Here is a 13,835-nt window from a genome sequence, read left to right as displayed (position 1 = left end):
TATTAAACACGGCTGGGATATTCTTTTCTCCAAAAATAAAATAAAATAAAATTTATAATGTGAACATAACCATAACTGCTTAATATAAAACGCAATAAAAATATGATAACTGATTTTTAAGATATATTTTGTAAAATAAAAAAAAATGAATTATAATAAATGGGGCCAAGTATGAATAGAGACAATTGTTAACGAAAATAATGAATTAGATTTAGCTCACAAAATCAGATCCCACACTTGGAACATATTGAGTGGACAAATTATGGAGCGTGTGATTAGTGGAATGATGCTTGTTAATTAATCAATTAATGCCATTTGGTTTGCTCTATAAATACCCTCATTACAACACCCCTCATTCTGATAATCAAACTCGTTATCTAAAACAAACTATTTATCCCTTGAGAATTCGGAACAACATAAAGACAATATGATGATGAAGGTATGTATTCCATTTCGTTTTCAAAGTGAAAATTTCCTTGCTTAGATTACTTTTTTTTTTTTTTTTTTCATTTTTGGAAACAGAAGCCTTTATTTTTCTTTTCTTAAATAAACACACTTTGAATTACTATTATCTTTGTTAATAAATGTAATTGCGCTTGTCGATGTAAACAACTAGAGTGAGCTCAGGCAGATCATGTGACCGTGCTCTATGATCTTTTTACACACACATATAGAAAACTGATATTTAGCACTCAATATGTCTTTCACATTTATCGACAAACATGGTTTGTCGCTAAAGTTTTCCTTAAAATAAGTTACGAAGGGCATGTCTTCATTTAGTAGTGAATTATTCGTCGGAAGTTTGGCGAACATGGTGATTTTGGACGAAATTATCGATGAAATACCCCACACGGTAATTTAACTATACCTTTTACTCCATTGGTGTTTTAAGGAGATGAATTTGGCAACACCATATTTTATCCGCTTGTAGTTTACAACAATATATTGTTAACAATACATCTAATATTAATACAAATGCAAATAAAATTATAAAAGATAGTTATTTTTTAACAACTTAGGAATTTTATATAAACCATGGCAAGAAAAATAATGGAGAATGAAAAACAAAATCATGTTACTTAACAGTTGCAGTCAAAAGTGGGCACCTCACCTAATTAGTCCAAACAAAGTTTACATTCAATTATCCAAGTTACTATTTGTATTTAAATCAATATTGCAATTATAAGAATAACTTAGGATAATTTCAGGAATTATGTGCATACCAGTTTCTAAAATCCATGATTTGGACCAAGTATCATTAAACCATACATGAGATAATCCAAGAAAAACGAATATGGATTCAGAAAATACGGAAAACATTGTTTTGCTTAATATTCTCTACGCAAACTTGCAAAAACTTAATGTAAAAAAGTGTGTTCTGCAAACAAAACCGAAAATATATGAAAATATGAAAATAGTTATTTCCGGTCAAGAATTTGATGGGAAAGTTGAGTATGTTAAAAACATGCACGTCGATTTGGATTAGCATGATTGTCATCAGGGGCTTCGCCCATTCGACCACACAAGGGGTACTACCCTATGACCCTGTGTTCCTGAGATTAAGTTAGTTTATTTTGTATGTGCATTCAACATCTTCAAGCTCATGTTATAGCTAATATTGAACTCAACTTCTCTAAAGTTAATCTCAATTATATTAAGTGGCTTGATGCACTAAAATTACCAATAGTCCAATTTGTTAAGTAACCAAACCCATAAATCTTTTTTATTGGTAAAATAACACTCCAATTTGTTAAGTAATCAAACACATAAATCCTTTTTATTGGTAAAACTTTTAGACGCTTTGTCTTATCCTTAGCTTCTCTAAAGTTAATTAATCAAATCCACAGGTACTGTCTATCATCGTAAAATTTCTCATCTACTGCTAATTAACCATTCCATTTTCAATTTGGTCAACAATAGATGTTCTTCTTTTCCTTCCTAACCGAAAAAGAGCTTGAAAATTTTGCTTAAGTGAGCCATCCCATATACCATTTGTCGACTAAAAGAGAAGTATGCCTACCATTTCCAACCCTTTTAGCCGTAGATTAATCTTAAAGAAAGTCACATGTATAGTATGTATAGTATATGGGTATTAACGATAAAGTCATCATTTTATTTTTTTAAACATAAAAAGAACCAAATACCGACAATGTTTTGACCGAAAATGACAAGAAACCAAAAATCATTTACAGATTTAGTATTTTAGACAATAATATTTAGAAAAGCTCTTATATTTTTGTCATTAACGATAAAGTTATTTTTTAATAGAAAATGATAAAATACATTATATTATTATAATTTTATTGTATAATCACTATTTGACAAATGATATTATCTTATTATAAGGATCTTATGTTCTTTTTGTCAAACAAACAAAGGAGTATTATAGTAATATAATATAATGTTTTCTCTGTCCAACGTATAATATTATATTATTATAATGTTACCATACTGTATTTTTTCTTATAAACATTGTTGCATTCTTTATGTCTCATAGAACGTATGGTATTATTGTAACCTTTATCATATTCTCTATGTTTCACATAAGATATCCTTTATTTTAAATTAAGTGTTTTTTTTTTTTTTTTATCATTTTTGGATTGATATTTTAATCTTACAATAAAGAACATCATAAAAAATCATGTCATATATAGAGAATATAATTACATAAAAATAAAATTACGCATTTTCTGATGGAAAAGAAAATATTATAAGAGTGTAGTAAAATAATACTTTCTGTTTTTTTTTTTAAATGCTTGGTTTTAAAGTATATAGATTTTTTTAATGATTACCAAATGGAATTCAAAACTACTCACTAAAATCTCAAATCATGTAAAACCATTGACCATGTTTTGTCCTTCTCAGGAAACAATTTCCAATATTTTTTCATATTGTACTTAAAATAAAATAAATATATAGCTTTATCTTAATGACATGTGGATTTAAAGTTAGTTTAGAAATATATAAAATTTGTTGTTCAAAATTAAAATAATAAAATAAAATAAAAGTGAACAAAAAATATATGAATTTACCGAAGTTTCGTTCTTAGAATCCATATCAATCCCAATCTCACCGATGTACTTATAAGAATCAAGAATCCCTTTCCAAGGGCATGCATTCATCCTACCTTGGTGTTCTTGCCTTATTCTCCCCATATACATGTTAACAGGGGCTAATCTAGAAATTTGAAATGTCGAGGACACTTAATGTCAAAAAAAAAAAAAAAAAAAAAAACACAATTTGAGGGGAGGGGATTACATTTTCAATATAAAAAGAAAAAATTAAACCATTGGAGGATGTGGAGTTTTGTACGATAGCATGGTATTTTAAGAAATAATTATCGATTCATACTATTTTTTTTTGTGTTATTTATTTATTTATTTATTTTACATTATTATAATATTTAGCTTCCTTTTCAACTTTATAACCACCGTCACCATGGTTACCGTCCAACTCATTATTTCTTGAATTCGCCATTTCTTCCGGCCACATAATCAAAGTTAAAACAAACAAATTTAAGAATATTTATAATTAAATTCTAAAACTCCAAACAAAGACACCACTATAGCCTTAATCGAATTTCTAGAAAGATCTTACCAGTAGCATTACCACGAGCAAATAAAGTAGAAATTAGATTTATTTGAGCAACTTATCGTTTTCCTTCCATATCATGAATACACAACTTTGTTCGTGCATAATAAGGGGATGTTTGGGATTATTTTTGAACAATCAAAAGTTCTTTTTTTTTTATAATTACTTTTTGTAAAACGACTTTTTACAAAATGAGTTATTTAAAATGTATTTGGATTAGTAAAAAGTCAGCAAAATGATTTTTGATTTAACTTTTATATATAAAACAACAAAAAGTCAGGTTTTTGTCACTTTTAGAAACTCTTCCTTTGCTTCTATGCAAAAAGTTATTTTCAATTTTCAAAAGAATTTTTCTATTACCCAAACACCTTTTAAGTTTTTTTGTTTCTTTTTTTTTGTTTATTTATTTATTTATTTTATTTTTTTTTTGAAAAAAGTTAAAAGTCAAAAGTCATTCTAAAAAGAATCTAAAACACCCCTAAATAGGTCATTATTTTCCTATTAGTCCCTAGTAGGAGACGTTTTTATCATTTGTCGTTTATTGAGATAGATGATTTTGTTGGAGGAGCCGTAGAGGTGAAGGTGAGGTTCACCGGCATTGTGCTTTGGTGTTCTTGGCACTATACAAGGGAAGGCGGGTTTATCACCGGTGTGTATATCGATTATTTGGCATTGTGAGTAGTGTTTCACTGTCGACATTCAAGATCTTACATGTTCCCTCCGGTTTAAATGCTAAATGATGACTGTTTCGGGCTTCCGGCATATGAAGTAGTTTGAATCAGATGTGAAATTAAAGGCGAAAGGAATCAGAGGAGGAAAGGAAGATGGGGGGACTGTGAGTCTAATTGGTAATTATTTTGGGGGAGTACTATGTTTAGGGAAAAAACTCGATGGATGTGCTCCCAACCTCCTTTTAAATGTGCCACTGCATAAATCTTATTATCCTCAAGTATAAAACAAAGAAACTTACATAACTTATAAAATACTTCTTTACATGTATTAATTTGGAAATAAAATGTGGTTGGCGGCGAAGTAATCGATAAAAGAAAAATATATAGTACATTTGTCATAAGTGCTACCAGCAACCTCAACGACTATGAGCATATGTATATGGTACATTTATCTAAATTTCATCAAAATCATTAAATTTATATGAAAATTCGATTTTAACACTGAGTTATTATTTTTTATCACAAACTAGACGCTACGTTTTTGAATTTGTTATAATTTTGACAATTTGATCAATCAATCAAGTTGTAATTTTGATGATATGTGATACTGACATGTCAAAATTAAAAAGAATGTTACAAAAGACATTGATTAGTTTTTAATTGGTTGTTCATCAAACCGTACAAACCGTCCATATCGCACCGCATAACACAGTTTAAAAACTCCGCGGTACGATTTATGGTTTTTGAATATATAAATATGGTTCAAACTGCATCGCACCGCACTATATATATATATATATATATATATATATATATATATATATATATATATATATATATATATATATATATAATGACATGATCGGGTGAAGACTCTTTTTACAGTGACGACACCTTTAAAAAATTAAAAAAAAATACAAATTATAAAATCGAGCATAATACTATATCGGAGAGAAAAAAATTAGAAATTTTTTTTTTGATCATTAAAATTGAAGTATTGATCATTTTTATGTTCCATGATTCAATTTTAATGATCCAAATTTTTTTTTTCCAATTTTTTTCTCTCTGATGTAGTATTATGCTCGATTTTATGATTTGTATTTTTTTTATATATTTTTTACAATTTTTTAAAGGTATCCTCACGAGTTTTCACCGAAAAAATAGTCATCATCGGAACGTGACCCTATATATATATATATATATATATATATATATATATATATATATATATATATATATATATATATATATATATATATATATATATATATATATCATGTTAAAAGTATTAAAACATTTATAAATGTGTTATTAGGATAACGAACTTGTATAGAATTTGAGAATTTTCTTATAAATAAATTAGAGAAATTAAATATTGTCCTATCTTTTGTTCTTATATTTATTTAAATATATTTGAAATGATGACAAATGGAAAATTTAAAATCTCAGTTAAATTTTAATTTAGTTTAATAATATTTGTCACCATCTAAAATAGATAGTAGGAACAAAAAACATAAAGATATTTAATTTCTAAATAAATTATATTGGTCATTTGGCAATAAAGAATAAAAGCTTTAAAAGTAGAGACTATAATGGTCTTGAAAGAAAATTATATTGCAGTAATTTCCGAATAGTTTGTTGTGCAATTTTGGGGGATTAATTTACAAATCTTTAAAAGTTTATAACTTGGTGCATTCTAACTTCTTTAAAATTGTTCTCTTGTAAATTGTAATGCATCGAGTTATAAAATGTTTAATAAAACTGAAGAAATGTTATAATACAGAATAAAGGTTTAATAATTTGTTGCGTTAATTAGCAAAATAAAATTACAAAATAGATTGATCACAAATAAAAATGATATAGTTCAACAACTCATGAACCGCACCTAAACCGAATAAACCGCACAAACCGTCAACATTAAACCGCACCGCATAACGCAATTTGGACCCTTTACGGTGCGGTTTGCGGTTTCTAATAAACACAAACTGCATATTTGGCGTGGTTTGCGGTTTTAACTCTAAACTGCAAAGCACCGCATCACGAACACCCATAGTTTTAACAAATATCATTTTTATATGATATCTTGTTTTTTAGCTTTTTATTTTTGACTAAACTGCACAAATGGTCCCTGTGGTATGTCGAAAATTGCCACTTTGGTCCAAAAAAGTTTGGACTAGCACCAGAGGTCTAAAGTTTTCATTTTGTTGCGAGTTTGGTCCAATCTGTTTTGAACTTTTTCATAATGACGATTTTGCCCTTATTTTTTCCTTTTTCCTTTTTTCTATTTCATTAAATACTTTTCTAATTAAAAAAATAATTTTTAATAATTTTTAATAATTTTTCCACATCCCAAGAACACATACCACCATCATCTTCTTCAATCTCAGATCTTGAGGTCACACCCTTTCTTGCCCGCTCCTTTTTATTCTCTCTACAAACTTAATGCAACTAATTTCTCTCAGGATCTCTTGTGCTCATCCCCCGTGTTTGTGATCGACACATTGATGTATGTGTGTGTGTCACTGCTTTCCGGTCGAATAAACCCACACACATGAGGGTTTTTGTGCGCCATTGATTAAATCACAGATACCTGTTGCTGTTCGAAGTCGATATGCAGGTGAGAGGAAAGGGCGAAGTCTATTTAGCACTCGATCTGTCGTCCAATGACCACCGAATTCGTCATCCTCTTTCTTCGGTCGTCCTTCTTGTTTTGAGCTTGCAAACCCTCGTTTCAGATCTGGAACAACATCGTCTTCGTCCATGGCTCGTTCTTCCCCCATAGTTGATGTTCCCCAAAAAAAAAAAACGAACCAGTAAACTCAGATCCGGAGCTCCGGAAGGGGGTGATGACGGAAAGCCTTGCAGAGGCAATAGAGGTGAGATAGCCGACGACCAGGAATTCTAGTAGCAAGAGCAGAAATAAGGCTTTCTTGTTTACCAAACCCGCCTCCAGATCTGAACCATTTGCGTTTGAGATCCAAACCGCAACAAGAAATCATATAGTTTTTGCTGTTGTTTTCTGAAGATACCAAACCATCTAAAACCCTAAATCCATAGACGTAAGGGCTAAGGAAAAGAATTCAGATTATTTCAAGTTGCAGAGAGGGACATTGGGGTTTACAGGAATATATGCAAGCTTGACGAACATTTTAATGGGAAGTGCTTGTGTGTTTGTTGGGTGTTTATGAAGGGATAATCTTACCTGCAAGTTTCCTTAAAAAATTGAGAGAGAGAGAGAGAGAGATATTTTATTTTTGTTTCATTTTTAATTGTTTTATACAATGTTGTAATAAAAGAAAATTGAAAAATAAAATAATAAAGGGCAAATCCATCATTATAGAAAGTTTTAAAAATTTTGGACCAAACTCGCAACAAAATGAAAACTTTGGACCTCTGGTGCTAGTCCAAATCTTTTTGGACCAAAATGACAATTTTCGACATACCACAGGGACCATTTGTCCAGTTTAGTCTTTATTTTTCTCCCAAAAACTTATGTTAATTTGTCAATAAATCCGATGCAAATACTAAATTTGCAAGTACAGTTAAACGCTTATGACAAATTTATGTTTAGTTTCTCTTAACATTTAATAGAAACTAAAAGGAACAGATTAATTTGACTATCAAAGTTCAAATCTTGTGCGAAATATTTAATAAATTATCAATAAAAAAAATAAATTAACTTACTACATTTTTTAAGTTTAATTCATCTTGAATATGAGAAAATTATGTAAATATTACAGTGTTATAATAATTTAATTTATTTTTTAATCATAAACGTTTAATGGACGTGTGTTTACATATCGACATGTATGCATGTTTAACGTATGTTTACAAATATCCACTCTAATAAATGAAATTTTTTTTTGCCACATGTCACACTATCATTCAATTTGTCAAATATCATTTTGTGGTTATTTTTAATTAATTTATTTTCCACATGTCATTTTATGGGTTTATCTATTTTAATAAATTCCACATAATATTTTAATGTAATAATTACAATAAATGTAGTAATAAATGAATATCAATTTTATTAATGGATTACCTTTTTATTTCAAAATTCTCAAATTAAAGCTCATTAGTTTATTTTGTTTATTTATTTAAATTTAAAAGATAAAAAAAAATCAATTTTAATAATTCATTATGTTTCATATATTTCTTATAAATCCAAAGCTCTTAAATATTTGGACCTTTATATTTAATTTTTTTAATTAACCTATATAATATATGGGTCTTACTATTATATATATATATATATATATATATATATATATATATATATATATATATATATATATATATATGTGTTCTTTCTATTTTCTAATTTGATTTACAGCTATATTTCATAAATTCTCGTCACATTAATTAACTTTTATTTATTTTACATTTGGTTTGGGGTATATATAAGGTTAAGGAGGTAATTAAATATTCTTTCAACTTTCTGTTGCTTTTCATTCATTTTCTTCTTATAATAATGTATATATAATAATTTATAATGTATATATAATAATGACATATTAATTATTTGTTTTAACCTTTTTTTTTTCAATTTGACACTTGTTTTAATCTATATACTAGAATAACAAAAAGGCAAAATGATATTTGATTTCTCAATTGTAATCTCGTCATTATTATACAATTGTTTTATAGGGTAATGGATCGACAGTTTGACAACAACACTACTTGAATTTCTTCAATTCATTCGCCTAAGAAAGCAAGCGCCACATGGAATATTATGAGCTGATGGGGTATGTTTTACTTTTATTCATATGCATTCAATGGGTTAAACATTGTCACCGCATACGCTTGGATGAGCTCCGGTGGCTACCACCAGGACCAACACCATGGCCAATAGTCGGAAACATATTCCAACTGGGCTTTGTAAAGATACCCCACGAGTCGTTTGTCCAACTGGCTCATATTCATGGCCCCAACATCATGACCCTTTGGCTAGGCTCTATGTGTACGGTGGTCATCTCCTCAAATGAGGCTGCTCGTGAGATGTTCAAGAACCATGATGTGGTGCTCGCTGGTCGAAAGGTCTATGAGTGCATGAAAGGAGAATTTGGAGACGAAATAGGTTCCATGATAACTGCACAATATGGGCCAAATTGGCGACTATTGAGAAGGCTTAGTACCACTGAGTTTTTCTTGAACAACCGCCTAGACGCCACAAGTGGCATCCGTAGTAGATGTATCAATAAAATGGTGAAGTCTATATACGATGTTAGTGGTAATGATGGCACTAGCATTGATGTTGGTAGGTATTTTTTTTTGATGGCATTTAATTTGATTGGGAATTTAATGTTCTCGAAGGATCTTTTGGATTTAAATTCAAAGAGAGGGGCAAAGTTCTTTTACCATGCAGGGAAAGTAATGGAATACGGTGGAAAACCTAACATGGCCGATTTTATTCCATGTTTAAAGTGGCTTGATCCACAAGGCATCAGGAAAAACATGCAATATCATGTACGTGAAGCGTTTCGTATAGCTGGAGGATTCATCAAAGAACGAATGGACGAGCAAGAAGAGAGTGCTGATAAAAGAAGAAATGATTACTTGGATGTGCTCTTGGAGTATCGTGGTGATGGTGTTGAAGGACCCTCTATGTTCTCTTCTACAACCATCAATATAGTCGTGTTTGTAAGTCTTTCGAAAAGTTCACATCCTTTATGATAATTCTACAATCATCCTTAAGTACTAAAAGTGTTAGTGAATCTATGAATATCACCGAAATAATTCATAAATTGATTATAATTTCATTTGGAGTGAGGTTGATGTAATTAAATATATGATCTTATCTTAAAAATTGTAAATTTGTCTATCATTAGAAAATTTGATCATGATTTAACGATCTAAGTCGTATCTAGTGCAAAATGAACGAAATTAGTAATGAAAATTAGATGTTATGTATGAGTAATACCATTAGTTTCTATAGCAGAATGAAATTTAGTCTCACATATTGTAACATTTGTATAACTGGAGTTAAGGTGCCAAAAGTCAATTCATAAATATAGCATCACATTACTTAAAATGAGGCTTATACTTGAAAAAGGGTTGCACTCTTGATATAAGAAAACAAGCTAAAATGTTTTCCGTATTGTGTATTTGAGAGCTAAAAATGATTTCATAGGCTATTAGGAGTAAATAAAAGGAGCTGTTTTTAATGGCAAAAAGCTGCATATTGAAGGTAAAGTGTTGTAGATCGGAGGGAATAGGGAAAAAATGCTGCACATATAGAATACAGACAACACTATTGAAAACTGGTTGTGTTGCCCATCTAGAAAAGTTATTGCTTTAGGCCTCCATTTTGTAGATAACTGTTGCATTACCTTCATTTTGTTGTAGGGCAAGCTTTGGCCGTTTTTATGTCAGTAATTTTGTGCAAATGAAATGACTAATGGGTGTCTTGCCTACTGAATAGATAAACCAAAGTAGCACAATGAAATGAAGAAAAGTAACTTACGTTTATAACGTAACTTGGCATGGGTGTTAAAATAAATATTTAACTATCTAAAGACAACATGTGTATATAATGGTCACCATGGGACTAATAGAGGAAAACAATTGCTAAAAAGTTTAATTTTTGTTTAAATAATTTACATAATCATTTTTTGAACAACCTTTTTAAAGAATCACCGCTTTTTTTTTTTTTTTTTTTTTTTTCAAGTTGGTAAATGGATCACATGAATTAAGTTTTAGTCGAAGATTACTATAAACAACATCCCGAATTCCTTGCTTACACAATTCAATTTGGGTTTCCTTGATTTTAACATAACTAACTTGCTTTTGATAAAATATAACTATTCTAATACAAGGTCACCATTTTAAAGACCCAAACCATCAAATAACATTACAACAAACTACATATCTTCTTGTTACCATATAATTTGTTTTTTTAAACCTAACTTAATTAATTCCATTAACTTTGGTTGTTTCAGTTGTATTTTCTTGAAACATTTTATTTGAAACCGACCCTTGTATCCAACTATGCAACAGGAAATGTTCACTGCAGGAACTGACACGACAACAAGCACATTAGAATGGGCAATGGCCGAACTCCTCCACAATCCTGTCATTTACCAAAAGCTAAGAACTGAATTGAGAAGCACCATTCCCCTAAATGAAAATCTTGAAGAAAAGCACATCGATAATATGCCTTACCTCAAAGCTGTGATTAAGGAGACATTAAGGCTTCACCCACCCCTCCCATTCTTAGTCCCGCACATGGCCATGCAATCATGCCAGATGCTAGGGTACACCATTCCAAAGGAAACACAAGTGCTAGTGAATGTGTGGGCAATTGGGCGTGACCCTAAAACGTGGCATGATGCATTGAAGTTCAAGCCAGAAAGATTCTTGGATCATGACAAGTTTGTGGACTACAAGGGACAACATTTTAAATTCATACCATTTGGTTCAGGTCGAAGGATGTGTCCCGCCGTACCGCTTGCCTCAAGGGTCCTCCCAATGGCTTTGGGTTCCATTTTGCATAAGTTTGATTGGATTTTGGGTGATGGGATTAAGGCGCATGAGATGGACATGAGCGAAAGAATGGGGATAACTCTTAGGAAATCTATTCCCTTAAAGGCAATACCCATACCATGCAATGGATTTATATGATTATACATCTCATATAAAAAAGAAATAAAAAATATTCTGTTGAGAATAAAAGAAATCAACATGTTGAAATGATTCTAAGCAAAATGCTTTATTGTGTATGTAGTGTTGAAAAAGAAAAAAAAAGAATAAAAAAAGGTGAGTACTGTAACAATCTGTAAGTAAAATGTTCTATAATATATTTGAAGGATTGTTTATGAGCTCAATGATTTTGTCTAACGATTTACCCATCATAAGGAAGATTTAGGGAAAACAAACATGATGAAAATGCATTGCAAGAAAACAATATGTTAAGGAGGACAGAGATCCTCGCTATAGACCATAATTTCCTCCGTGTAGCTCCTAAGCGAGTATTTTAGACAATGTAAGTGATGTGCTTATTGGTTCATGTCTATATCTTAGAAAGACCTCGCTGAAACGTTGGTCACTCTAGGTTGATTTTTTGCGAGGACATGTCCTTGGCATAGATTAACATAATAAATATGAAAACAATGCCAACTTCGAGAAAATGTCCTTATATTAGTATTTTAATAGATTTTATTTTCACTACATATGGCGAGGACGTGTCTCTCATGTAGGCACTAGTCTGAAGTTCATTTTAGTTCCTATAGAAAAGACATGTGTGTCATTATAGGTACAAACAAAATTTCTATTTTGTATAATTATATTTTTTTCAGAAATATATAAAATTGCAATACAAAAAATCCATAAAAATCTAAAATTTCCAAAATTGTATAAATTACAAAACAAAAGTCCAATATCCAAAATATGATCAAGACTTTCTACATACAAAAAATTAAAAGGATCTAAACAACATGTCATTTGAAAAAATGAATCGGAGATACAACCAAAAGGAAAACTTATCAAGAAAAGTCTTCAAACTTTATTTATATAGATATCTATTGGTACGAGTGCAATTATTTCTATCGAGCCTGCACATATGTCAAACTGCTCACTACTCCAAATCCTCCCAATGGATAAACTTACTGGACTGAACTATCTCGATTGGATACGTACGAAAAGAATTCTCTTAGTTATGAGAAGAAAGAGTACCTTCTATATGATAATATCCTCGAGACTCTCATAGAGGATGATATTATTGAAGAATGACAAATTATAGTGTCTTGATGTTCCATTTCTAAAAATGAAATTATACATTGAATTCGTACATTGAAAAATTATAGTGTCTTGATGTTCCATTTCCTGATGAGTTGGCTACAGATATAGTGCTCAACTCGTTGACTGGTTTGTATCATCCATTCACCCCGAACTATAATATAAACAACTTGGAAAAGACATTGATAGATACTACATGGAATTTGAAAATTGTCGAGGCAAGTATTGTTACATCCTCATATCGTCTACTATATTGCTCTAGTTCTGGACATTATGGAGGGTGGTGTCAAAAGGAAGAAGACCTCTTATCTAAAAGGGGAGGTAAATGGCCAGGTTGGACAGTCCAACCCTAACCCTAAGATGGTCGACTTTGACATACCACCCATTAGTGACCCTATTAAGGCCATCTGCTTCTACTTCTAACAAAAGGGACATTAGAAATGCAGTTGTCCAACGTACCTGGAGGAAATGAAGAAAAACAAGGCCAATAAGATTGGCACCTTAGATATTTTTATGGTCAAACTTTAGAGTGCTTCAACTTCTGATTCTTGGATCCTTGACACAATATATGGTACTTACATTTTCTTTGATGTGCATGGACTAAAACAAAGTACGAAGCTAAGGCATGACGATCTTGACTTACTCATTGGAATCAAGAGCAAGATTGTTGTTACGAGAATTAATTATTACTAGCTTGTTATATGTAGTAGTTTTTCAATTAATTTGTTAGATTGTTGCTATTCGCCTTATATGGAAAAAATATTATTTCTTTTCATGCATTATATCATGATGGATTTTAGTTTTTATTTTATAAGGGAAGTATTCTAGTTTTCAAAA

The 13,835-nt window shown here is 30.4% G+C and overlaps 1 protein-coding gene across 1 annotated transcript; it reads left to right on the top strand.

The window, feature by feature from the left end:
* Positions 1-365: 365 nt before the first annotated feature.
* On the top strand, positions 366-12,038 carry CYP76G1 (cytochrome P450, family 76, subfamily G, polypeptide 1). Its single transcript, XM_079075775.1, has 3 exons — positions 366-439; positions 8,913-9,905; positions 11,262-12,038. Exons 2-3 carry the CDS (start codon positions 8,988-8,990, stop codon positions 11,883-11,885), a joined length of 1,542 nt encoding a protein of 513 aa, XP_078931901.1. The 5' UTR covers positions 366-439; positions 8,913-8,987; the 3' UTR covers positions 11,886-12,038.
* The last annotated feature ends 1,797 nt before the right edge of the window (positions 12,039-13,835 follow it).

The sequence above is a fragment of the Lactuca virosa genome, chromosome 2 (assembly GCF_052849685.1).
Source record: "Lactuca virosa cultivar CGN04683 chromosome 2, Lactuca_virosa_CGN04683_v6, whole genome shotgun sequence".
Lineage (NCBI taxonomy): Eukaryota > Viridiplantae > Streptophyta > Magnoliopsida > Asterales > Asteraceae > Lactuca > Lactuca virosa.
The sequence above is the reverse complement of the archived record's forward strand: the minus strand, read 5'-3'. Positions and strand labels throughout refer to the sequence as shown.